Source organism: Cibotium barometz, chromosome 44 (genome assembly GCF_041138505.1).
Source record: "Cibotium barometz isolate CiBa-2024 chromosome 44, ASM4113850v1, whole genome shotgun sequence".
Lineage (NCBI taxonomy): Eukaryota > Viridiplantae > Streptophyta > Polypodiopsida > Cyatheales > Cibotiaceae > Cibotium > Cibotium barometz.
In genome coordinates, this window is record NC_141089.1 from 10,043,062 (window position 1) to 10,070,209 (window position 27,148).

The 27,148-nt window shown below is 47.7% G+C and overlaps 1 protein-coding gene across 1 annotated transcript; it reads left to right on the forward strand.

Moving 5' to 3' along the window:
* Window positions 1-9,011: 9,011 nt before the first annotated feature.
* Window positions 9,012-26,873, forward strand: LOC147612941 (BTB/POZ domain-containing protein At1g63850-like). The gene is made up of 2 exons (XM_086782217.1): window positions 9,012-10,227; window positions 25,526-26,873. The coding sequence occupies exons 1-2, from the start codon at window positions 9,031-9,033 to the stop codon at window positions 26,438-26,440; spliced, it is 2,112 nt and encodes a 703-aa protein (XP_086638343.1). The 5' UTR covers window positions 9,012-9,030; the 3' UTR covers window positions 26,441-26,873.
* Window positions 26,874-27,148: the final 275 nt, after the last annotated feature.

Here is a 27,148-nt window from a genome sequence, read left to right on the forward strand (position 1 = left end):
ACTCTAGTGGCTCCGAGCATAACCTTAATGAGGACCTTGGCATTGCACTAGTGGTTACTCCTAGTGCAAGGAGAGCCAAAACAATCCTCATTACCAAAATCTTAAGGTCACATCCACCCCATCTCCAGGCCCATGATTGGGTACTTATTACGATGTTGCCCTCCAACTTCACACTCCACTTCAAAGATGTGAGGTCGCTTGGGAGAGGTTTCTTCTAAGTGGACTTTGATTTTGAGGAAGCACCCTTAGAAGTGCTGAAGGGCGGGTAGCCCATTCCCATTGGGCCCGAGAAAGACATTCTTCCTACCATACACCAGCCCACCATTATGCTTACATGGTTAAAGAAATATAGGAGTTGGAGCTCACTTGTTTTGAGTAGGCACTTGGAAATAAAAAATAGGAAGATTCCATGGACGAGGAGATGGCAACATTGGATACAAATGCAATATGGGAGTTAGTGCCTTTGTCTAAGGAAAAGAAGGCAATTGGATATAAGGGGGTGTATAAGGTCAAACATAATTCAGATGGATCAGTTATTTAGGTATAAGACAAGATTGATTATTGCTAAGGGTTATACGCAGACCTATGACATTGACTATGAGGAGACATTCAGGCCAATTCGCTAGAATGGCAACAACCATGAGGTATATCATTGGTTGGTCTTTACATCAAATGGATGTAAAGAATACTTTTTTGCATGATGATTTGCAAGAAGAAGTATACCATCACATTATATGAGAATGATGCACACCCAAATTTTGTGCGCAAGTTAGTAAAGCCTTGTATGGCTTGAAGCAAGCATCTAGCACGGTCAAACAAGATCAAGAAGTACCTTGTTACCATTGGATTTCAAATATTAAATGCAAATTTTTCACTTTATGTGAGATAGATAGAGGCATCATGTTTTTCATCATTTATGAGGATAACTTGATTATGACTAGTGATAATGATGCTGATATACATAATGTTAAGATGCCTTTGAAGCATAAGTTTGAGATAAAGGACTTGGATAAGCCCTATGGTATTCCTTGGGTATAGAGCTGATGAGATAACCTCCTCATGGAATTTTGTTGTTATACAACCAATATAGCTTGAACATGTTGTCTAAGTACAGTGCTATTGGAGCAAAACACGAAGCTTTCTACAGATACAGGTGAGCTTTTGGAGGATCCCACTATGTACATGAGCATAGTGATAGGGTTAGCTTGATCTACATGACCATTACTAGGCCAAACTTGAGTTATGATGTTGAACTTCTAAGTCAGTTTATACGAGCCCCCACTAAGAAGCCACACTTGGATGTGGCTATAGATGAATTCTTAGGTACATAAAGTCCATAGTTGATTATGGACTTTTCTAGGAGGTTAGCACAAAGATACAACTACATGGGTACATAAATGTTGGCACAGAGATACAACTACATGCGTATACAGATGATGTTAATTGGGTTGGTAGTGTCGTTAGCATATAGGAGATCTACGAGCATAAATTTTGTATCTTGTTCTCTCTTGTGTATATGTGTTTTCTTGCAAGGAACTCAGGCTCTCCCTCTCCACCCCATTCTCTTTATGCCATCCCATATTTTAACTACCTAAACTAGCCCCATTCCTGAACCTATCCCCATGGGGCCTAAATTTCTCTCTTACCCTCCATTACATTGAGTCCTCCCACAATATGGATAATTTAGGGGAAGTTGAGATGCCGAATGGGTCACTTTGTTGAAACCAACTCACCAAGGATTTTGTGTGTAGAGCCTTACATCTTTTGGTCCATACATCCAAGTTTTATAGTGGGAAGGGGTCCATGATCGAGATTCGGCACCTAATCACCAAAAGATGGCCTTAATTCCAATGGGGCTAAATTAAATAGCATAGATGTCCTGAATTCGGTGCCACGAACCCGTGTGCTCACCTTTCTCACTCACTCGAAAGCTTGGGGCTACCACAACAGTGTGTCCCTCATAATTCTCACCAAGTTGATTTCTTGTTGCAAACCATTAAAATGACCCAAAGCCTTCACCACTAAGCTCCAAAGCTCTTGCAACCCAATAGGCAAGGTACATTACATACACATGCTCACAAAGATCCATTGTCATATTAATAAAGAGCTTCTTGCCCCAGTACCTTGCCCAGCCCAATTTGCACCTTGCAATGCCCCGTTCCATTGACACCCCCAAGCCCCACCCTCTTTCGAAGAAACCCAAATGGGAGCCATCCCAAACTCTATCCATTTCCTTCCCAATGATGTCATTGACTCCAAGATGAGCTCAAGATGAAGAGGACCAAGTGGTCCATGTGCGTCTAACCAATTTGCTAAGAAGTGTGACATTGCCCTCTCAACAACACATGAAGCCACCATAACCCTCATCATAGATTTCCAAGAGGAGTACAACCTCACAGTGAGCAAAGCGGCTACTAGGGAAGCATCCTACCAAGATATCCTCCTCCACAAAGAAACCTTGATATAGCCCAGGCATATGCCAAAATTCATCAAATGTAGACCCTTGCCTCAGATGATATCCCATTGGAAGGGTGGGACCAATGGAAGCTAGACATGTTTCTCTCATGGGCTACAGACCTCAACACATTGCCAACCATGTGCTGCCTCTCGTGGACACCCTTACCCTCATCAACCACACTGTGGCCTTGTATTTACTTCAGTTCAACATCTTTTTATCAGGGACCCTAACTTTCATACTATTTTAGTCCACATCTTTTTATTAGACCTTACTTCCACCCCCAACTTTCAGACTATTTTAGCCCGCGTCAACACCGTGTGGCAACCCACCCTCGTCACCCTATTCTTCTTCGACAAGCCATCTTCTTCAGGGACACTACATTGCTATACTCCATGGAATCCCATCCGCTTGTGTCTAACCTCACTAGCTGGTGTAATCTATTTATCAATTCCACACTCTTTACCAAGGAAGACCATGGGATCACCCGGCCTCAACTACCCTATTCATGTAGACTCACTTCACCCACCCTCAACTACCCTATTTATGCAGACTCACTTCACTCGGCCATGATAACCATGAAAGCCCCTGTTTGCTAAGTACTGAAGTCTACCTTCTGCTAGCTCTGTGGCATGCCCAATCATTAGTACAACCCATTGGGCATCCTCCGCCGACTATATCATATAGTCTACTCTTACCTCAACTAAGGCCTTGCCACACCACCGGCAAAGCCACCATTCATATCATCCATGTAGCTTAACTGTAGGATGTCTCAAAGGACAAGGCATAGGAGGCCTTCGCCTCTTTCTGAAGCCATATGCCTAAAGATAAGGAGGACGACCTTGACAAGTTCTCTTCAGAAAGAGGCCTTCGCCTCTTTCTGAAGCCATATGCCTAAAGATAAGGAGGACGACCTTGACAAGTTCTCTTAAGGAACCCAAGGAGGGCACTAATCTTTTTAAGAAGAAGCCCTGTCATCGGCATTTGGGCGACAAAGCAAATCCTCTAGAGCCGAACCCAAAAACCTCTCAAGCTGACCCAACTCCAAATCCCACCCATACCCCTCCCGTTAAGCTATCCACAACATCTTACATGGGAGCCCTTCCTCTTCCACCACTCAACCCCCAAGCCTCAAACTTCTTAGCCAATTAAAGCCCCTCATTAACCACATCCATAATCCCCCCAACCTCGAATCATTCCACAACGGGCTCGATCTCAATGAAGAACCACCATAGACTACTCTAGAAGACGCCCGAAAAGGACCCTCCAAAGCTAAATTCAACAATCTCTCAAGCCGAGCCAAATCCAACTCCAACCCTCACCCATACCCCTCTTGTCAAGCTATCCACAACATCTTCCATGGGATCCCCTTCCTCTTCCATCACTCAACCCCAAACCTCGAACTTCTCAACCAACTAAAGCCCCTCATTACCACATCCATGATTCCCCCCAACCTCAAATCATTCCACAAGGGGCCTGATCTCAACAAGGAACCACCATAGAGTACTCTGAAAGATGCCCGGGAAGGACCCAAGGGTGTCATTTCCTGTCCATGAACAATAGCTCACATACCCGCCAACCATGTGGAATCTCACATTCCAAGGCAACTTCCATAGTCACCTAGATAGCCCCTTTGACATGGCCGAAATCCATGTGGTGAACCAACACATGTATTCCTTATTTGCTCAGCGGATGATTGACCACTCACAACACACAAGAGGAGGCTAGCATTTTGTTGACCCCAGGGACTACCTAGCCGTAGGTCACATAGGAGTCCAACACGAGTGGTATATGCCCTATCTCCTCCAATTGCGATGGGAATACATGGCCACACCTAGAGAAATCTGTGCACTAGCCCCAAGTTCATGCCAATTATAAGGTTCTCTTGGCACAAGTTCCTGTGCATGGAAGGAACTCACAAATTCCCCTACATTAAAGGCCACACACCCCCCACCACCATGGAGATGTGGCTCCAAATGAAGAACTTTAATGGCCTCTATTGTGCCAAGGTCCTTGACCCTATCATCACCACATGCCAATTCTTCGACATGGGCGTTCCTTTTTGCCCAATGCCCAGTCACCTACAATATCCATGGGCTCTACATGTACTAGCCACATAGACACTATTCTTTCATGAACTTGCATTGAGCCTCATCACTCACATCCACCCAGGTACATTTCTGGATAGGAGGACCGTGTGGTAGGGTCGCAAACATGACCCATGGTATGACCCTCACTTGGACCTTCCTCCAAATCAGTAGGACCTTCTATGGCCTCGTTTTCAACCACCCCACCTAGTGATACACACTGCCTCTATCCCATGTGCTTGACAACACTAAATCCATCAAGCTAGAGAGGCCACCCCGCTCCCTTGAAATTGTGGGCATGCCTTAAGCGCTCTAATGATCTTGACTCCCCAAGAAAAGGGATGTCAAGCAAATGTTGAAGAAATCCCAGCAAAGAGAGTCGGAGAAAGCACTTGGGTTGGAGAAGTCTTTGTGCTAGAGAAGTGTACACACACTTGGGTTGGAGAAGTCTTTGTGCTAGAGAAGTGTACACACACAGACACACCATACATGATGTCACCTGCATATTTCATTACGGGCACCACATTTTTTTGTTCACTTCTTGCATCTCACACGGCATGCACATACATATGCACTTGCAACTAACCTTGACAATGCTAACTCTCTAGGTACGTCTCTAGATGGGGGGACCATGGCGAGTGCAAGCTTGGACCTTACATGTACCAACAAGCTCCCCTATCTATCTATTTCAACTCCAATTCCACCAACAACACCTTGCCTTCGCTGACGTATTCGTTCTAATCTATAGGCATCATGCTATGAGATCCGAACATTATACCCTATCGTGCGCCAAGACATCCTAGACCGTCAGCACACTATGAGATCCAGGCCATTATACCATGTCGCACCAAGACATTCTAGATTGCCATCTATCCATCCCAGTCATTCCATAGGATCCTGGCACTCATTCTACCAATCCCACAGTGTGGATTGCTTCTACCATCTACCTTATGTTGAAGGGTCCACACCACGTGCACCATCAATAGAGGCCTGGCACATGAAGCAGTTCTACATCACCTATGCCTTTCCATGCCGCCTTGATAAGCTGCTACCATTAGGGTTGCTACCTGAAGCTTCCCATCACCTTACACTACATCTGGTTTGTGGATCGGTCCTGAACTATACCACTTGACCTCGACCACCAACTCCATGGTGTATCCTAGACCATCTACTTCCTAAGGTAGAAGCTTCATCACCGATCTGGGTGGTAACACAAGGATAGAACCACCATTAGGAAGGGGGCTATGTTAACCAATGATTTGGGTGGTAACTCAAGGATACAACCACCATTAGGAAGGGGGCTATGTTAACCACTCTATTGGTTAACATGGTTTCGCTTGCTTGACCTACCGTACGGCGCTTTACCATCTTACACCAGTGTGAATAGGCACTTAATTTTTCTTTAACGATGTTGGACCATATAAAGCAGCCTTACCATATGCTTAATGTCAAATAGGGAAAGTCTACAAACTTAGTGTACATAGTTGTTTAATACTAGTAATAGAGGTTTGTTTGGCCAACCTAGTGTGAAAACTAGTCATTTGTATATAAGCCATTTTTTACAACAAGCAAAACGCAATCATTCCCTTGCAATAGGTTTCTTATGAGCTCTCTTTCTTCCCTTTGCTTGCTTGCTTGCATGCTATTGAATCTTGAATCTTGCTTTCTTGATGGATGCATGCTAGATAGGTTTGATTGCAAGTTTTCTTCTTGCATTAGCTTCCTCTTCTTCCCTAATCTTTTGTGAGACAGAACCACCATGAAGGCAGATCTTTGTTGCCTCCACCAAGGCATAGAGAGCTCTCCCTTTACCCCTTTAGCAAGGAGCATTATAGTATGACGATAGAGTGATGATGTGACAGATGAGCTAGCACACCCACATGGAAAGTCGGAGATTGTAGCTCTAAGGCAAAACCTAACAACACATGCTTCAATAAGGCTAAGATAAGCCCTTGACTTGAACATCTACCCATACAACCCATCGCCTGGAGAACCCTCGACCTTGCAAGTACCTCCAATGAGCTTCAATGTATATAACCTCTACTTTGACTCCATTTTATCACCAACACAATCTCACCTTGGCCGACATGCTTGCTAAAGAGAAGCTCCATCTCTTAGCGTTAAGTCGTTGTGAGATTTGGACATACTCTCATGTCGCACCACGAAGCTACGGATCGCCATCTACCCATGCAACTCATTCCATGTGATGGTCCTCTCGCTCATTCCACTAATCAAAGGGGACTGCTTCTACCACCACCTTATGTTGAAGGGTCCACACCACTTCCACAACCAATGGAGGCATGGCATGAAGAACCTCTATAGCTTGGCTATTGATTTCCATGTTGTCGACAACCATCAAGGCTATCCAAAGCTTCTTACCACTTTGCCATGCATCCGATTGGGGATCCTCGGTCCTGAACCATACCACTTCAGGATCGGTCTTGAACCATACAACTTCTCCCTGGTCAATCAACTTTTTAGCTTGGCAGACCAAAATTACGAACCACCATCTATCCATGCAATTAATTCATTCCATGTGATGGTTCTCTCGCTCATTTTGCTAATTAGAGGGGATTGCTTCTACCAACCACCTTATGTTGAAGGGTCCACACCACTTCCACAACCAATGGCGGTCTGGCATGAAGAACCTCTACAACTTGCCTATTGTTTTCCATGATGTCGACAACCATCTCGGGGGTACCCAAAGCTTCTTACCACTTTGCCATGCATCACTTCAGGATCCATACAACTTCACCTTGGTCAACCAACTTCATTGGGTATCCTGGACCATTCACGCTCTTCCACCCCGGAAGCTTCATCACCAACCTGAGTGACATAAGGACGTGGTCTCACCATTAGGAAGGGGGATATGCTAACCACTATGTTTGTTAATCTAGTTTTACCCACTCGCCTTACCGTAAGGCACTTTGCCATCTTACCTGCTTTAACGAGCACTTATCTTTTGTAAGATGGCGCTGGAACATTAAAGAGGCCTTACCCTACGCTTTATATGAAATAGGAAAGTCTAAGGACTCCATGTACATAGTTGCTTAAGACTAGTAATGGAGACCGGACCAATTTTTTGGTTCGGCAGGTTCATTTGTATATAAGTCATTTTTGACAATAAGCAATACATATAATCATTCTCTTGCAATAAGTATCCTTTTAAAGGGTCTTATTTGATGAGGTGAGATATACCTTAATGATTTGTAAAAGAAGACCTTATTTGATCTTTACCATAGACTTTGCTCTTATACAAGTGACAAGATAAAAATTGAGGTTTTTGAAAAGTCACGTCTCTAGTCTTACAAGTCACAAGGTGCGCGAACTCTTGGGTGATAATATACGAGATTGAGGGTGTTTACACAATTCTACTTTTCCAAATTTTGTCACTCGAAGGTCATGGTTGGGGGGTCTCTCTTGTCCATATCTTTGCCAATCCCCACCGAAGCTAGGATGAGGTAGTGAACCTCCTTGCCCTTGCCCCCCCCCCCCAATTTTTTTTGGCCCGATTCTAGTGAGAGGCAGAGCCGTTTGGGCCGGTATTTGGGGGGGTTGCCATCCCTCCCCCCCTCTTCTCTCTCTCTCTCTCTCTCTCTCTCTCTCTCTCTCCCCCATTATGAGGTGAGATAGACCTTAATGATTTGTAAAAGAAGACCTTATTTGATCTTTACCATAGACTTTGTTCTTACAAGTTACAAGATAAAAATTGAGGCTTTTGAAAAGTCATGTCTCTAGTCTTACAAGTCACAAGGTGCGCGAACTCTTGGGTGATAATATACGAGATCGAGGGTGTTTACACAATTCTACTTTTCCAAATTTGTCACTCGAAGGTCATGATTGGGGGGTCTCTCTTGTCCATATATTTGCCAGTCCCCACCGAATGCTAGGATGCCTCCCCCCCCCCAAAATTTATTTTTTCGGCCCGATTCGAGTGAGAGGCAGAGCCGTTTGGGCCGGGATTTGGGGGGGTTGTCCTCCCCCCTCCCTCTCTCTCTCTCTCCTCCCCCCGCCCGTTTGGGCCGGGATTTGGGGGGCTTGTCCTCCCCCCCCCCTCCCTCTCTCTCTCTCTCTCTCCTCCCTGTGTCAGGTCAACCAAAAAATCCTCAGTTGCTAATTGGAGGAGCCCTCCAATCTGGAGGAGGAGCTTGCACTTCTCATTTTTCACATTGGAGAATGGGAGGTTGTTCATTTGATTGGTCCAGGAGTTGGAAAGTTAAGCATCAGGCCATGACGTTCATGAGACCCCCTCTCTGTCCTCCCAAACTTCACCCGTACCAATCTCCAAGGTTCTTACAAGTGACAGGTTAACATCTATGAAATTGAGGTGGAATTCCGTAGGGTAACATCTACGAAATTGAGGTGGAATTCCGTAAGGTACGTGATAGTGTGAAACCATTACTCAACAAAATATTTTCCCGCGTTGTCTCCCTCTTTGCTCACTCGTCTTTTCCGCCTCTTCTGTCGTTTGTTTGGGTGAGCCAAGAAATGGCTTCCGCCGCCTCCGCCTCCGCCTCCGCCACCACCACCACCAGCACGCGAGCTTCGAGCTCTTCTCCGGCAGCACCTCCTTACGCATCGTCATCTCCGTCTCCCCCACTCTTCATGTGCTGTGTTTCTCTTCCTGGGCCCCTCCAGCCGCTTTCCCTTCCTTCTTCTCCCTCCGGCCCAGACCACTCCTCATCATCACCATCTTCATCATCATCTTCATCTCTAGAGCTTCCCCCTCCTCGCCATTCCCTCCCCACCCTCTCAGAAATCGCTCACTTAGAGCTCCGCAGACCCGTTCTCACCCTACCCCACCCCCATCTGCAGAGAAACCAAGTTGCAGAGCTCCTTCTCTTCCGACGCCGCAGAAAAGGAGGGATACAGCAGCAACAATCCCAGAGCAAGCAGACGTCCTCGCACCATCGGGAACACAGCAGGCATCATCGCAATAGCCATCGCCATGATGTTGTAAACCCTAATGTGAGCCAGAAACACCGGAGTAGCAAGAGCGACGACGTTCGCAAGTCTTGGGAGCTCCTAAAGTCTGGTGAGGTTTCCAATCTCATCAAGCAAGGGTTTATGGAGCGCACGCAACGCAGGCTCTCTCCCGGCAGGGTTTCCCCTCTTCTGCAAGAAACCATAGCTTCTTCTGCAGACAAAACTATGTCTCCCCTTTATACTTCACTCAGAAAGCTCACACCAGGGCATGATGCTCGTCTCCTGTGTGCATCGTCCCCCCCACCTGACAAGCCCGCGAAGTCCAATACTCTCTTCGACATGATGTCCAGAGATGCAGAGCTCAGGTCCAAACCCAAAACCATAGTGGCTCCAAACAGCTCTTTACCCTCTTTGGAAAGATCAAGTTCCAGCAGACTTGCAGACGCAGGAAGCTCCAGAAACCCTCTCTTCAACAATGCCGATTGCAGTGATGTCAAGCTTACCTTAAAAGGGAGGGATGGACGAGAGGTCTGCCTCAACCTGCACAGACGCATTCTGGTTGAGCACAGCAAGTTCTTTGCCGCCCGGCTTTCAGAGACATGGTGCAAACAGCAGCAGCTGGCCTCACCATACACGCTTGAAATCGGAGATTGCGAGGACTTGGAGGTGTATCAGGAGACACTTCACCTCTTGTATTGCCGAGACCTTCATTCCAGGATCATCAAATACAGCGTTTCTAGAGTTCTTGGCATACTCAAGGTGTGTCTCTGGTCCTGTTCCAGCTTTCCTTCTTTGTTTCCATTAGAATTGAGCAGGGTGAGGAGCTCTATCGCAGACTCATCAGCAGCATCTCCACTTTGGTGGAAAGAGAAAAAGAGAGTATTTTCTGGACTGGTTGGGGTGTCGGGCTGCCTTGGCGAGGTTCTGGGTTCAATGCCACCCCTGCCCGTGGTGGGCTGCCATAGCGAGGTCCTGGGTTCAAGTAAGGGTGTGTGTAGATATAGGAAATCACCAATATTTTCCTTGCCAGCCGACTCTAGCTGGAGTGGTAATGCCCTTGCCTGCCGATCTGCAAGCACAGGGCTCGAACTCTGGCACCTACATAAATAAACTTACTCTTTTAATAAAAAGGAAAATTGTCATACTTTTCTACCTCGAGTAGGAATGCTCTTGCCTGATTATGTCAGGTTCAGCATTTGAGCTCTGGCACCCACATAAATAAACTCTCTCTCTCTCTCTCTCTCAGAAAAAGAGAAAAATGTGATACTTCTAAGGTGGATCCATGGCTGCATCAAGGATGCCCGTTGGACGATGGTCAAGTAGCCTTTTTCAGCACCTCCAACTTATGCCATGGTCAAATGAGGGTGCCCATCGGGGTACCCAGCCATGCCTAGTTGATCTTGCCCATTGGACCACGTGTAACTTAATTCAGTGCCACCCATACTGCTGCCATGGGAATCCATTGGACCGTATGTAAGTGGCCATGTTTAGCTGTGTAAGTGGCTCCATTTTATACCTCCGTTATATCACATGTAGTGGCACTAATCAATACCCTTTACATCATCCCCCCCTCAGTCTAGATATTTCAAGCAAAGAGTCCTATCTTCAAGTCAATTTTATTAGAGGTTAGGCCCTAGGGTAGCTATGTTTTGGCAACTGCCTGATGTAGGTGTTAACAAGTCAGGTGGCTTGCAAATTTCCAGGTTTGCAACCCTCTGGAATGATGTAGAGGTGTACCGGGTATTTGTTAGGCTTCCGGAATCCGGCCAGATGCACGGGCATAGTCAAGGTCAGGAGATAGGCTTTGTAGAAGTTTGTCTCATGGACAGCCATGTTTGGCTTGTCAAAGAGACACCACAGAGCCCATGGGTATTGGAGCTAGCCATACACCATGGGACAACCTTGTTAAGGCTCAAGGGACCCTGTCGGCCCCCAGGCTGCCAGCAGCAAGGCTGTCCATGCTCACACGTATGAAAGCGATGGATTAAAAGCTGAAATATAACAGTCGTCAGCAGACTGACAACAATAGTAGCAAACCGACTAGCATATATGGGTCATATATAAGAGATCTCCAACCCCAAGCATGAATCATTTCATATTCTTTGCAAGTGCTGAGGGCCAGAACATCCAAGTAGGGGTTAAAGGCAAGGTGGAAAGTGTAGATAAAGGGGCTATATTCAGGCTGAAGGCTATCTTAGCCAAGTGAAGGTATCCAAGTCAATTTAGTCCAGTGCTCCAAGTTTAGTAGGAGGGTATCATGTGCACACCCTCATTTGGGTGCACATAGACATGGTTTACCCTAACTACCTAAAGGTAGGATCAGAGGCCGTGTATGGGCAGCCACACAAACTGTCATGTGCACACATGTGGACATTGCGAATCCCTGATTTGGCAGCAAGTTTTGCGTTAGTAACAAGCTTTGACAGGCAAAGAAGCAGCCTACATGGTCAGAGGACTCGTAGGCCGGGTCTTAAGCCATTAGACAGAGGAAAGTTGGCAGCAGTCGGGTAGGTATAGGGGCATTCTATGAGCCTATAAATAACAAGGCTTAGTTTCGTCGTTTGATCCCCAATTGGGGCAGGTCAACAGTCAGTCTAGATAAGGTGTTAGGCCATTTTGGAAGGCCGAAGGCCAAAGAAGCTGTATAGTCAAAGACATCTTTTTGTATCATTTCAATAGATTGAAAACATAGTTCATCTCTCTCTTCTCTCTGTCTAATCATTGCTTTTGCATTAATTGTTCCTAATCGCTGGATCAAGTAAGTCGAGGCTTCTGCATGTCACATTGGTATCAGAGCATCAGGCTCGGCCAAGATAAGCACTAGAAGTCTGAGGAAGGTGCACAGATCCATAGCAAGAAATGCAGCCAAGGTAGCAGTCATGGGGCTGGTCGGTAGCAGGCAAAACCACAGGAAAGCAGTCTTGGGAGTTGTAAGCTCAAAGGGGCATACCAGAGGTTCTCAGGAACAGTCCCGAGGGTGAAGCAAAGGCATGATCTGTCAGAATACGCAGCGGAGATGATGACCAGATCTGGGAACACAAGAGCAAACGCAATGCAGAAAACAACAGCAAAAGAGAGAGAGAGAGAGAGAGAGAGAGAGAGAGAGAGATAGAGGCGTGTAACTTTGCTCTATATACACAAAGAAGATCCCGAAGTGATACACAAGTGACAAGGTGTAATATGCGGAAGCTTCGGAGAAGGATCGGCACTTCAAAACTCAGAAATCAGCACTCTTTTTGCGACGGAAATTAACGCACAAATTGAAAGGAGATGTGCAGAAAATAGAGGGGGGAGATGGGGAGGACAAAGTATTAGGACAAAGTATTGGGTCCCAATTACCCTCTGTAGGGCCCCCACCACGGATGGTGTATTTGCTTTATTAGAATGATGTAAATCTGAAAACAAATACAAATAACTTGACCTTTCTTGGCTGGAAAATCCCTGCCCTTGACCTTCAGAAGTCCACCCCTTTGCTTAGCAATCTCCTTGGCTTGTCTGGCCCTTGATTGGCTTGAGCACTTGGTGAATACTGAGATGAATGATGGGATTATGGCCTCCACTATTTATACTCCTCCTTAGGAGCAGTCGGCCAGCTGAAAAACAGACAATGTCCCACGACTGGTGAAAATTCAGCAATAAATGCTAAATTAAATCCCAAAAAATACTGCCTTTTTTTCCTAACAGGCTGAAAGTGATGCGCCTGCTTCTGATTGACTGGACACAACTTTTGTCCATAATCCCAGGGCTGGGCAGCCTGTATGGGCTGCCCCATACATGCCCTACAGCCATATAAAGGCTGTAATCTCTTGGAGATTGCCTTATCTGTGCCCTAGGGCTATCCTACAGTCCCTCCATGGCTGGTGGGTTCAGCCTCGGCATTCCTGGCCCACATGGGGATGGTTTCACACCATTCCCATGCCCATACTAAGCTCCGGGGTAGCCCTATGGGCTGGCCCCTTGTCCTAAACATAGTCTATTCAGTGATCTGGCATCCGGTACCATACCAGATACACAGAACCACTGACATCATTCTAGAGGGAGACTCACAGCGCGGATTGGCACTGTTTCATGTGCAGGACAGTGCACACCTGACCTCGGACTCATGTGCAGGACAATGCACACCTGACCTCGGACGATTGAGATGGATCCCTGGCTGACTCGTCCCGGACTGGGCTCACATGGGACCAGTTCACCATCCCAGGTCCTGCACCTTCTGTACAGAAATGTCTACGTGGCATCCAAGTGCGGGAGCACGTGACATCCCCTTCTACTTAACTTGACGGAAGCTGCATAGCCTCCAAATAATCCGTCAATAATGTCGGATAGTCTTCGAAAAATTCTTTGTCGAGCCATACCGCTTCATGAGTTCCTCGGTCCTGAAACTTCGTGAGGAACTGTCGTACTGAGCCATGCTTGAAACGGTGCAGAAGGATCTGTTCTGGAACCATTACTTCTGCTTCATCCACAATATCTGGTTCCGCTTCGTCTTTGACCTCTGAAGGGGGTGGACCTGCATATGGCTTTAGCCAACTGACATGAAATACATCGTGCATAGTCCAACTCGGAGGTAGCTTTAACTGCATAGACACCTCATTAATCTTTTTCCGGATGGGAAATGGTCCGAAGCTCCTGAAAGACAACTTTGGGCATCGCTTGCCCACTTGCTTCAATCTTTGCTTCATAATCCGAAGATACACCCAATCTCCTTCCAAAAACTTCATATCCCTTCGGTCTTTATTGGCCTGTCGAGTGTAGGCCTCTTGCGCTTTAGCCAATCTGTCTTTAACTGACTCTAGGATCTCGTGGTAAGACTCCGTCACTCTGTTCGCCTCCGGTACTGAAGACGAAGTCCTGGTTAACAACGACTGGAAAGGTCTTCCAAACGCACGTCGCAGCCTCATATGGAGTCCTGCCAATAGCTGAAGAAAAAGAGTCATTCAAAACAGCTTGAACTAAAGGCAAAAACGATTCCCACTTACCTTGTTGATCGTGGACATAACACTTCAGCACATCAAAGGCCAACTGGTTGTATATCTCTGTCTGGCCATCTGTCTGTGGTGGGTGGAATGCACTGGAAAAATTCAACTTAGTACCAAAATTATCAAACAATGTTCTCCAAAAATGACTGGTAAACTTGGCATCACGGTCTGACACTATGGTTCTAGGAATCCCGCCAATCGGGTACCAATGCCGAATGAATAACTGGGCAACATCCTCGGCGGTCACATTGGCCCTGCACGGAATAAGCATAACAAATTTGCTGAACCTATCAACAATAGTTAAACACTGCGTATTACGCTTACTCGGACTGGGAGGGAGATTTGTGAAAGTCCATTGAAATGTCCTGGAAAGGACCCTCAGGAATTGGCAAGGGCTGTAACAACCCTATCTTCTTTCCACGAGGAGCTTTCACCTTTTGACAAATGTCACAGCGTTGTACATATGTAAACACATCACGCCTCATCTTTGGCCAATAGTATTGCCGTTCTAATTTCTCCAGAGTCGAATTCATGTCCCTATGACCACCTGTAATGGTGTCATGGGCATCATGGAGAAGAGCTGCCCAGAATGATTTCATGACACATAGTCGGCCTTTGTAGAAAAGCCAACCATCGCGTATCAGAAAATGGCATGGTCCTGGCATCCAATGCCTGTTCCCACTGAGTACCGAATTCCTCGGAATCCGCGTACGTGTGCTTCATGTCTTCTAGTCCTGTACCAACAAGGTCAAGTCTAGTGCTTTGAATCGTAGATACTTGTCCCTTCCCGCTCAAAGCATCGGCCACTGGAGTGGCCTTTCCTGGAAGGTACTCAATCATACCACCGAACTGCTGGAATATCTGACTCCAGCGGTCTTGTCGATCACTCCACTGTGCACTTGGCATTGTCTGAATCCAGCGCAATGCCTGATGGTCAGTGCGAACCTCGAAGTCACGGCCATACAGGAAATGTTTCCAATGTTTCAAGGCCTATATAACTGTTAGGAGTTCAAGATCATAGACTGAGTAGTTCTTTTTGGCGGCGGCCAGTAACTTACGAGACATGTAAGCTACTGGATGACTATTCTGTTGCAATACACCTCCAATTGCGATGTTACTCGCATCGGTGATCACTTGAAATGGTTCGTCCCACGAGGCAAGGGCTAAACAAGGCGCTTCTGACAAAGCCACCTTGAGGTTCTGGAATGCCTCCAACGCTTGTGGAGTCATTCGAATCTTTTGCCTTCTGGTTTTCACCCCCTTTAGCAGATCGGTGAGATTTGCCGAGAGATCAGAAAACTTGTCAATGTGGAGAAAATATGCTTGGTATATACCCACAAATGATCTAATGTCATAAGCCGTCTGAGGTACTTCCTAGTTAACAATCTCGGCCACCTTAGCCGGATCAAGTCGAATGCCTTCAGCACTAATTATATATCCCAAGTAATGTACCTGGAACAGATAAAATTCCGACTTCTTTTCATTGACATAGAGCTCGTTATTGCTTTCCAATAATTTAAGGACTTTCTCCACATCAATGTCATGCTGCTCAACTGTAGCTGAAAATATGAGTATGTCGTCCAGAAATATGAACACACACTCTCCAATCAACCCCCGGAAAACCCGCATCATCATGCGGTTAAATGTAGCTGGGGCGTTCGTCAAACCAAATGGCAGGACCACAAATTCATAGTGGGCCCGTTCTGTACGGAAGGCTATCTTGGGAATGTCCCCCTCTACAATCCGTACCTGGTGGTACCCACTCTTTAAATCCAGTTTTGAGAACACCTTTGCTCCATTCAGCCTCTCGAGAATATAGTCAATTCTTGGCATCGGGAATCTGCTCTTGATAGTCAGCTTGTTGAGTGCACGATAATCGACACACAACCGAGAAGACTCATCTTTCTTCTTGACAAACAAGATCGGTGCTGCAAATGGCGACACGCTGGGGCGGATGAAGCCAGCTTGCAACAATTCTTGGAGTTGGCGGTCCAACTCCGATTCCATTGCCTTAGAAAGGCGATATGGAAACTTGCTCGGGGGTTCCGAGCCTGGGAGGAGGTCAATCCTGTGATCCTCCGGTATGGACGGGGGGAGCTGGGGAGGGAGGCTGTCCCGAAGAAAAATCTTCTGGAACTTTTCATGGAGAACCGAGTACTTCTCGGAAGCACTGGCCATCGTCTGGGCTGTCTGGATGCAAATCATCGCACACTGTGCGCCTTTCCTGACTGCTCGCTTAGCCTGCAAGTGGCTTATGAGCGGAAAGTTTGGAATACCTGGCTCACACTTAATGGTCACCGGGGTGTTTGACACATTCCGATTGATCTGGAACGTGTGCTTGTCCCACTCGACATCAGGAAGAAACTTGTGAAACCACTGGATACCCAAAATTATGTCTGCTCCTACAAGAGGGGCAACCATAAAGTCACGCACAAACTCTATGCCCTGAATCACTAACTTAGCACCTAGAGCTTCATACTTGACGCTCGTTGTCATAGCTGTGCTAAAACCCTCAACCTGTTTGTCCACCAGAGTCAGCTCGAAACGGGCATGCCTAGCAGCCTGTTCCGTGACCACATCCTCCGTGCTGCCGTTGTCAAACAAGACAACGACTCTCTGGCCACCTATGTAGCCAAAGGACTTGAGCAATTCGTTGCGCTCATACTCCTGGTCATGGGCGCCCTTCTGCTTATCTTCGAGCTCCCGGCTAATAATTGCTCCAACTGAAGCACCGGGGGTTGAAGAACTAGGGGCAGCTGCTTGGGTCTGTGTGGGAGCTGTGCTCACCACGGAAGCTGTGGAGGCGGTGGCGGCCTTTGGAGGCTTCTTCGGACAATCCCGAGAAGTATGTCCTTTTGTGTGACAAAAGAAACATCTACCCTCCTTCTTGTACTGAGAAAGCTCCTCAGCACTCAACTTGCCACTTGTCTTGCCTGCCTCCGCTTTCTGGTCTGGAGTAAGCTTAGATGCATTGTTCGAGTTCTTGGAGCCAGAGGCTCCCGGGCTTTGTCCCGGGGAAGACCCCGTCTGGTTTTGGCTTTTGCCCTCCTGAGGTGTTAGCCCTGGGAGAAGCCGGCTGGGAAGTCTTGGGCTTGCCACCATTGTGTTTCATTTCTGCACTCTGCACAAGGGAGAGTGCGTTCTCAAGGTGGCTGGCCTAAACATACGCACCTCCCATTGGATTTGCGTGTCTAGGCCATACAAAAACTGCCCTTTCTTGTCCGTATCAGATAAGCCTAATTGCAGACACAAGGTCGAAATTTTATTGGCAAATTGAAGGACTGGTTGCGCGTTCTGACGCGCTTCCCTGAACTCGTCTTCGAGTCGCTCAAGGTAGTGGGGCGGTAGAAACCGCTGTTTAAGGTCGCGGACGAACTCGTCCCACCCATAAGCTGCCATACCTGCTCTGGTGTGGGCATGAGCCCACTGAGTCCACCAAGGAATGGCCTCACCTTCCAAGTACCAACTGGTTAAGATCACTTTGTCAGTGTTTGTTTTCCTAATTGCGGCAAAGTAAGCTTCAAATTGATGTAACCATGAATAAAGAGTTGTGGGATCGAGTTTACCATTATACTTACTGAAATTCATTTTCTTGGGAAAATGATTCGAGGGCGCCGCCGGTGTCAATCTGGCGTCCAAAGCTCTGAGGTAACGCTCGTGTTCCACGCATCGCATGGCGTCGTCTTCTCGTTGTCGGATCTCCAATGCACGCATCTGCATCTCAAGCAAGGAGCTTGGTTGCGGCTGTGACCCAGCGAGAGGGTCCCTGTGACGAGGATCTGGTATCTGGGATACGTAAGGAGAGGGAGGAGGAGATGGAAAACGCGACGCTGGAGACGAGAACGCTCCTCCAGAGCCAAGATCTGCTCATCCAACTTGGCTGTCTGGTCTGCGATTGCTCGCATCATGTGCTGGAACATGTCTGTGACACTCAAGCCGGGTGCCCTAGCTGGGCTGCCTGGTGCACTCTGGTCCCATGGTTCTGGTTCTCTCTCGTCACCGAAACTCGCCATAGGGGGAAAATGCAATTCCTTTCCGGAACGCAATCTGACCATCCACTACCTGTGTGGGAGACTTTCGGAGGCTTCCGGAGGCTAAAAACCGACCGTCCTTCGAGGGACAAGAGTCACTCCGAAAGGGGTAGTCCACCGGTGTCTAAAAACCAACCACACGAGCGAGAAAAATTTTCTGGTTTTCTTTGCTGAATCTTTATCCTTGAAGTAGGCTCTGATACCACTGTAATATGCGGAAGCTTCGGAGAAGGATCGGTACTTCAAAACTCAGAAATCAGCACTCTTTTCGCGACGGAAATTAACGCACAAACTGAAAGGAGATGTGCAGAAAATAGAGAGAGAAGGGGGAGATGGAGAGGACAAAGTATTGGGTCCCAATTACCCTCTGTAGGGCCCCCACCACGGATGGTGTATTTGCTTTATTAGAATGATGTAAATCTGAAAACAAATACAGAAAACTTGACCTTTCTTGGCTGGAATATCCCTGCCCTTGACCTTCAGAAGTCCACCCCTTTGCTTAGCAATCTCCTTGGCTTGTCTGGCCCTTGATTGGCTTGAGCACTTGGTGAATACTGAGATGAATGATGGGATTATGGCCTCCACTATTTATACTCCTCCTCAGGAGCAGTCGGCCAGCTGAAAAAACAGGCAATGTCCCACGACTGGTGAAAATTCAGCAATAAATGCTGAATTAAATCCCAAAAAATACTGCCTTTTTTTCCTAACAGGCTGAAAGTGATGCGCCTGCTTCTGATTGACTGGACACAACTTTTGTCCACAATCCTAGGGCTGGGCAGCCTGTATGGGCTGCCCCATACATGCCCTACAGCCATATAAAGGCTGTAATCTCTTGGAGATTGCCTTATCTGTGCCCTAGGGCTGTCCTACAGCCCCTCCATGGCTGGTGGGTTCAGCTTGGGCCTTCTTGGCCCACATGGGGATGGTTTCACACCATTCCCATGCCCATACTAAGCTCCGGGGTAGCCCTATGGGCTGGCCCCTTGTCCTAAACATAGTCTATTCAGTGATCTGGCATCCGGTACCATACCAGATACACAGAACCACTGACATCATTCTAGAGGGAGACTCACAGCGCGGACTGGCACTGTTTCATGTGCAAGACAGTGCACACCTGACCTTGGACCATAGTCACAGGGGACGGCGGGGACGGTGCCTAGGAACGCGGGGACGCCGACACGGGACGGTGCAAGGACGGGGACGGACGGGGACGGACGGACGTCCCCTGACTGGCGTTTCAAACCGGGGACGGCGCAGGGGACGGCGCAGGGACGGGGGACGGCTGTCGGGGACGGCAGATAGCCGTTGCGCCTGCGCCCGCAGATAGCCGTTGCGCCTGCCTGCCGCGTGCCTGCCACTGTAGCCGTTTATGGCTGTTGGGCTTGGGCTCTACTAGCCGTTTATGGCTGTTGGGCCTTGGCCCTCTCTCTCTCTTGCCTATCTATATAAGAGCCCACCTCTACAAGGCTACAAGCTGCCACACACAGAATCTTCTCAAGTTCTCTCGAGTCTCTTCCAACTTCCAAGTTCCAAGCTCTAGGGCCTAGGCTCTCACCTCTCCCTCAAGCCTCTTGAGTCTTGACTCTTCCAACTTCCAAGCCTCTAGGCTCTCTCTCTCTCTCTCTCTCTCTCTCATTCCTCAAGGCTCTCTCTCTCTCTCTCTCTCTCTCTCTCTCTCTCTCACTCCTCAAGGCTCAAGAGTCAAGCGGCAAGCCATCTTCAACCATGCATAGGTAAGGTCTACGAGGCCATGGATCGCATGATAGAGAAGTTGAAAGACTTCGTGCCTGACGAAGACAGATACGAGGAGATCCATGCCTTGTGTCTAGGAAGGTGGAATTCCTACTACTCTCCATTGCATGCAGCAGCTTATGTGGTGGACCCAGAATTCCAAGGCAACAAGCAGGAGAGCGACCGGGAGGTGAGCGCTGGATGGAGGATCATCTTGGATCGTCTTGTGCCTGATGCATCGGTTAGGCGCAAGATCAGGGACCAGCTTTCGATGTACAGGTCGTTTCATGGCTCCAATGGCTGTCATGATGCACAGGTTGACCGCTCCAAAGTTGGTGCTGCTCTATGGTGGGAGGACTTTGGTTCAGATGGACAGGAGCTGCAGCAGCTTGCCATCCGCATACTTAGCCAGGCCGTCAGCTCCTCTTGCTTGGAGCAACTTTGGAGTACCTACAGCCACATTGCCTCTAGGAAGAGGAACCGACTCGGGGTAGAGCGTGCCAATGACCTTGTCTTCGTCAGCGCGAACTTGCGAATGCTTTGCAAGAGCATGACCAAGAAGGTAGATTCCTTCACCGAGTGGGAGATGAATCAACAAGAAGAGCAACGGGAGGATGAGGTGCAGGAGCAGCATGCCAGTGAGGATGAGACTGAGGATGAGCTTGATGCTTCTTTGGCAGCCGCACAAGCTACCCATGACCATGAGGCGAGCACTTCACGTGGATGATCATTCATGGATCATGATTCATGGGCCTTACTACTTAGCTCTAGCCTCTAGTCTCTAGTCTTCAGCACTTTTTTGTCATTGACTCATTTGAGTCCGTCCTTGTATTTTGCCTCCTTAAGGCTCCTGAGTCCTGACTCTTGAGTCATGACTCATTTTGTATCTACTTAATTATTAATATGACTCAAAATCTTAGCATTTTAGTGTAAATTTGTGCTCATTTTGATGTGCTTCCAAAGTAGAATAAGTGCAGAGTAGAAAATTTTAAAAAAAAGTATTTTTTGAGTGCCGTTCCCTCCCCCGTTCCCGTTCCCTACTTATGGCCGTCCCCCGTCCCGTCCCCGTCCCCCGTCACCGTCCCCCGTCCCTTGTGACTATGCCTCGGACTCATGTGCAGGACAATGCACACCTGACCTCGGACGACTGAGATGGATCCCTGGCTGACTCGTTCCCGGACTGGGCTCACATGGGACCAATTCACCATCCCAGGTCCTGCACCTTCTGTATAGAAATGTCTACGTGGCATCCAAGTGCGGGATGCACGTGACACAAGGGGCTGTGGGGCCATTTTATATGGCCTCCAAATAGCAGTCGTCCTGCTGTAGGGCAACCGACAGGACCAAATGGCTCCAAAGTCGGCCTGTTGAAATGTACAGTTGGCCAGCAGGGGGTGTCGGCCACCATAAAGAAGTTCCACGACTTGTGCAAAACAGTCGGCCACCTCCAGTGTATACACAGATGCAGTCGGCCAAGATCAAGGTCCTCCTGCCACTACAAGACTGCCTCCCATGCCACAGAAAAAATAGGAAAAATGGGGGAAAAAAATACGGGGAGTGAGCAAAAAATGAGGAAACACCTACAAGGGCGGGCACACCCACAACAAAGGCCCTGGTGTCAACATAAAGACATGAGATGACTTCGAACACCCCCTCTCAGCTCCTGGTTGTGAAACCAACCACAAGGAGCTGGGGTGCCGCCTGAGCAAATCTGAGATAGCGACTTCGTGTGAAGAGGTCCACCGAACTGTCCTCCGTCGAACAGAACTCTAGCAAGATGTCATGAGCAAAACGATCTGTTCACGAACAAAGTGCCTCTGGATGACCATGGCTTCCTCCAGTGGAAGCCCAATCTTGCAATGCAACCTCTGCAGCCTCACCACCTCACAAGCAGCATCACAAGCAGCCCGTTACTCTGCCTCTGTCGACGACAAGGCAAAAGATGACTGCTTTTTATTGCTCCATAAAACTGCTCCTAGGCCTGAAGTAGATCTCCTCGTGTCCGGATCTCGTCCCCAAACTGAGTCACTCCAACCGTGGAGTCGGACTCCATCCATCAATCCCCCCTCCTTTGTAAAAGAGTCCATGATCCTTCGCATGATGCCGTAGAAACCACAGGATATGCAATCCTGTCTCCCAAAGAGTCATTTGCAACCATGAGCTCAACTGCCTCATCCGGAAGCTCATGTCCAATCTGGTGTCCATCAACCAAATCAATAACCATTTTGCTTCCGAGTCAAAGAGGCATCACACTATTCACAAGGATCAACACCTGTTACGGTGCAAAGCCAAGTCTTGGAAACCTGCCGAAGACCACGCAAGGCCTTCTAAAACCTGTCAACCACCCCCTCTGAATCCGGAACCAAAAAGCCTAGAGTATGCACCTCCTTCTGCAAGTAATCAACTGCCACCTGCCTGGCTTTCCGAAAGGTCCCCGTGGAAAGAACATCCTCATCTCCAGGAGTTTCTTTGTCCCGAATACTACGAGACATGAGAGCATAAGTTACCTGTTCAGTTTCCTCTGATTGATGAACACAAGAACCACCAACATCATTACTGGAAAGTTCCTGCCAACTGTTGCCATCAACTGGGAAGCTATCCACCATCTGGTCCCGGAAAGCCTGTACCTGCAGCGTATCCACACTTAAGTGGCCATTACCAGACTGCCACTCATCACAAAACTGAGGACCTGGGAGAGAGAGTGCTGAAAGCTTGTAAACTCCATTCTCCACTCTGCCTTCCCAAACCACCTGGCCTGTTGCTTTGTCTCGGAGAGCAACAAAATGCTCATCAAACTCCACCCATACGCCAGTCTTGCAAACTTGATGCACTGACAACAGATGAAAACCAAGTGACGGAACATACAACACCTGGGAGGAATGCTCTCCCCTTCTGCCCATCGGGAACTATCTCCAACCTGCCCTCACTGTGAATTGGGATAGTGGATGTATCCCCAGTAAGAATGTGACCATAATACCTGCAGAGATCCTGTAAATCTGAACGGGAAGGAGTCATGTGCTTGGAAGCACCACTGTCTAGAATCCACTCCCGAGTATCCGTAGCGGAGAATCCTCCAACCTCCTCCTTGCTTGAAGAAAATGAAACATCGGTGTCCATCACCTCCAGGTGCACAAAAGCCGGAGTCTTCATGATTGTTGTCGAGGAATCTTCACCCTTCTCGATCTTCCGCTTGGGACACTGTCTCCAATAGTGGCCTTTCTCGCCACAATCATTATAGGTCCTCTTTGCCTTTAGTTTCTCGCGGTCAGCGGTGGACTTCTTCTGAGAAGACTTCTCCGATGAAGCCTTCCCTTTGCCCGTGTTACGGCCTTTCGACCATTGGCCAGTTAAGGCCTCTGAACCTCCACCCTGAGGAGGGTTCGTGAATCGTTCCTCTTGGTCCAAGACCATGGGCACAAGCTCCTCCCACGTGATGGTGTTGAGCCTGCCACTGGTAATCAAAGACGAGTAAAAAGCTGAGTACTGAGAGGGCAAATGCGACAGCAACGTTATGGCCATGTCCTCTGACGATATCTCCTTCCCAGCCTGAAGAACTTCTTGCTGAAGGGCCTGCAGCTTGTTAATATGCTCCTGCATCGTCAACGACTTTGCAGGGCTCATAACCCGCATCTGTACTTCCAAGGAAATCCTCTTCATGGGCGATACCCTATTGTAAAGAGAAGCCAAATGCTGCCATATACCTCTGGCCAGCGTCATATGCTTTACATGATTGATAACTTGCGGTGTGTAGTTGAGGAAGATAAACGAACGGACCCTAGCGTTGACACGATCCCACATCTGTGCTTGTGCCTCCCAGTCCTTTCGGATCGACGGTAACTTTCCCTTCCTCTACTTCCGGCGGTGGAACCCCAACAATGATGAAATCAGCGATGTCATAAAACTCCAGAACAGATTCTATCATAGCCTTCCATATGCCGTAGTTGTTCCCGTCCAACTGATGGTCCCCGGGAACGTGGGGAGTGTAGGGATCTTCACATGCCTCTCGGCCATCTCTAACAGATCTGCCATTGCGGGGATGTACTCTGAAAAAGGGTGGGTGGGTGGGAACAAAGAAGAACTTACACCTGCAAGTGGCTGTCCAGCAAATCAGCCTGCCACAGTCGGCCAGCAGCAGGGGGTGTCGGCCAGCATCAAGAAGGTCCACGACCTGTGCAAAACAGTCGGCCACCTCCAGTGTATACACAGATGTAGTCGGCCAAGATCAAGGTCCTCCTGCCACTACAAGACTGCCTCCCATGCCACAGAAAAAATAGGAAAAATGGGGAAAAAAAATAACGGGGAGTGAGCAAAAAATGAGAAAACACCTACAAGGGCGGGCACACCCACAACAAAGGCCCTGGTGTCAACATAAAGACAGGAGATGACTTCTAACATGATCACCCTCGGAAAGAAGACCATCGCTGTGTTAAGGGATAAGGATTGTAGGCAAGGGGCCCAAGTGGAACAAATGCACAGTTTTCAACATCAGATGTGGAGTGGAATCTGAGGAATGGCAGGGTTTTCAGTCAAGGTTGCCAGGAAGGAAGGATGACAAGTTTTGGAGTTCATGTGCAGAAAAGGGATGATGACAGTCATCCAGTTAAAGGTCAAAGGATGGAATCCCGTCATCAAGTTTAGCCGGAGGGGATGTCACATGCACACACGTGGACATGGCTTATCCTTGATTAGGTGGCAAGTTTAGGGTAACTAACAGGCCAGCTGATTCAAGACTGGTACTGTTGGAAGGTTGGCGATTTCGAGCGTGTGATCTATGGCTAGAAGGTGCCTTGGATTATCCCATAAGTGGAAGCATGGGAAGTTGAAGAGCCATATATAGGCTAGAGTGGCACCTTGTCATAATCATCTCCTCCGGCCGGTGTTTTGGGAGGTAGCTCACCGGCAAATGGGAGCCCGGTGGAGGGATCTGTTGGGGGTGTTCGTGGAGCTCGATGGTGATGCGTCTCCTACGTGCGTTAGTCTTCTGCTGTGCATTTTGACAGGTACTGCCTTGTGTCATTTAAGGGCTGTGTTTTTATTTGAAGATTTACACTCCCATACCCATACCCATGCATGCACCCACCCTCTTGCAATGACGCATCCAGCTGCAGCTAGTGGGTACCTCTTGGTTGAGACTCCAACCCCCTCACCATGTCATTGAATGATTGAAGGGCTGTGCTTTTATCATCAGTAGCTATCTAATTTCTAAACAAATGCTGGCTGTATAGCGTTTTGAAGTTTACCTGAAATGCTTTTTATTTTCTGCCTTCAACAGGTTTCCAGGGTAATATATCTTGTTTGTTTTGATTAAATATTCAGGTGGCAGCCTTGATATTGTTTGAAGCTTGCATTGTGTCTTGCTTGGAGTATCTGGAAGCTGCACCATGGGCAGAAGAGGAAGAAGATAAAGTAAGGACTGTCCTTGGGCAACTCCAGCTTGGAAGTTTTACAGCTGCAGATGTTTTAAAACGGCTCAATACTGAGGAGGGTAGCGGTTCAGAAGAAACCCTCGTTCGTCTTCTTGAAACAGTAATCAAAGGTAAAGACAACAAAGCTCGGAGGGAAATGAAGGCACTTGTTTCCAAGATGCTGCGGGAGAACGTGTCTCAAAATAGAGACTGCATTGATCTGAGCAAAGAGAGCTTGTACCATGCATGTACTACTTGCTTTGATGCTCTGCTAGTATTCTTCTTGCAAGCTTCAAAAACTGACTTTATGAATCAAGGGAATGAAGACAGAGGTACACTGGTAGCTCAAATTTCCCACCAGGCAGACAATTTGCACTGGCTTTTGGAAATCCTCCTTGAGAGGCACATAGCCAATGACTTCGTTAAGATGTGGGCCCATCAGTCGGAGCTCGCAAGTGTCCATAAACAGATTGCCACCATGCTTCGATTTGAAGTGAGCCGTCTGACAGCAAGGCTTTTTGTGGCGATAGGAAAAGGGCAGGTACTATGCCCAGTAGAGGTGAGGTATATGCTGTTACAGACTTGGCTGCCTCCCTTGGTTGATGATTTTAGCTGGATGCAGCGGTGTTGCAAAGGCATGGACAAGAATGTTGTCGAAGATGGCATAAGCCAAACCATTCTTACCCTTCCCTTGAAGCAGCAACAAAGCATCTTGTTGGCATGGTTTGATCGCTTCTCCAACAATGGGGATGACTGCCCTAATCTACAGAGAGCATTCGAGGTTTGGTGGAGGAGAACCTTTGTGAGACCATGCTTGGAAGACTAATCGGATGCAAAATGGCTGCATCCATGCTTATTTAGGCTATTTTTTCTGTTTTGCAGCAGATTGCGGCTTGTGAAGAGGGGAATTAAACATAAGCCGATTTTGTTTGTACATGAATGGGCTTCTGCTCGAGTGGATGGCTCATAACCTTGTGTGAGATATATGATCAGGTTATGCTTTTTGGTAGGGGAGATGGAAGGCATCCACAAAAAGCCTGGAATTTGCATAGTGATCAAGCTTCACTATAGATCATTGAATTGACTGATTTTTGTGAATGTAAGGCAGATTGTGAGACTGAGGCTTTTAGTTATTGTAATGTTGTTCTGTATCTGCATTCTGCAATGCTATATCACACCCGCCCCTACCGTGGACTTCCTCATTGTCAGGTTTATTTAGTGTCTTGCATTATTAATCATACCACTTATTTTTGTCTCAACTCAGTTCATTTGATCCCGTGAGATATGGTTTTCTGATAGTCGGCATTGAGAATAAACTTGGTAAGATGGTGGACTCCTGCGTGCAAGGGTAGAGCTACTATCTTGAGGGAATTTGTTGATCGTATCAGGGGTCCAGGTTTCGGCAGTTTCATAGCAATTATTCAACCTTCTTCAGCAGTCGAGCAGCCTAACAAGGCCATTCTGTGCGAGACAGCCAACGCTTGGGGAATAGCAGAGTCTTATGTTAACTCGGGCTTCCTCCTTGATTGTTGAT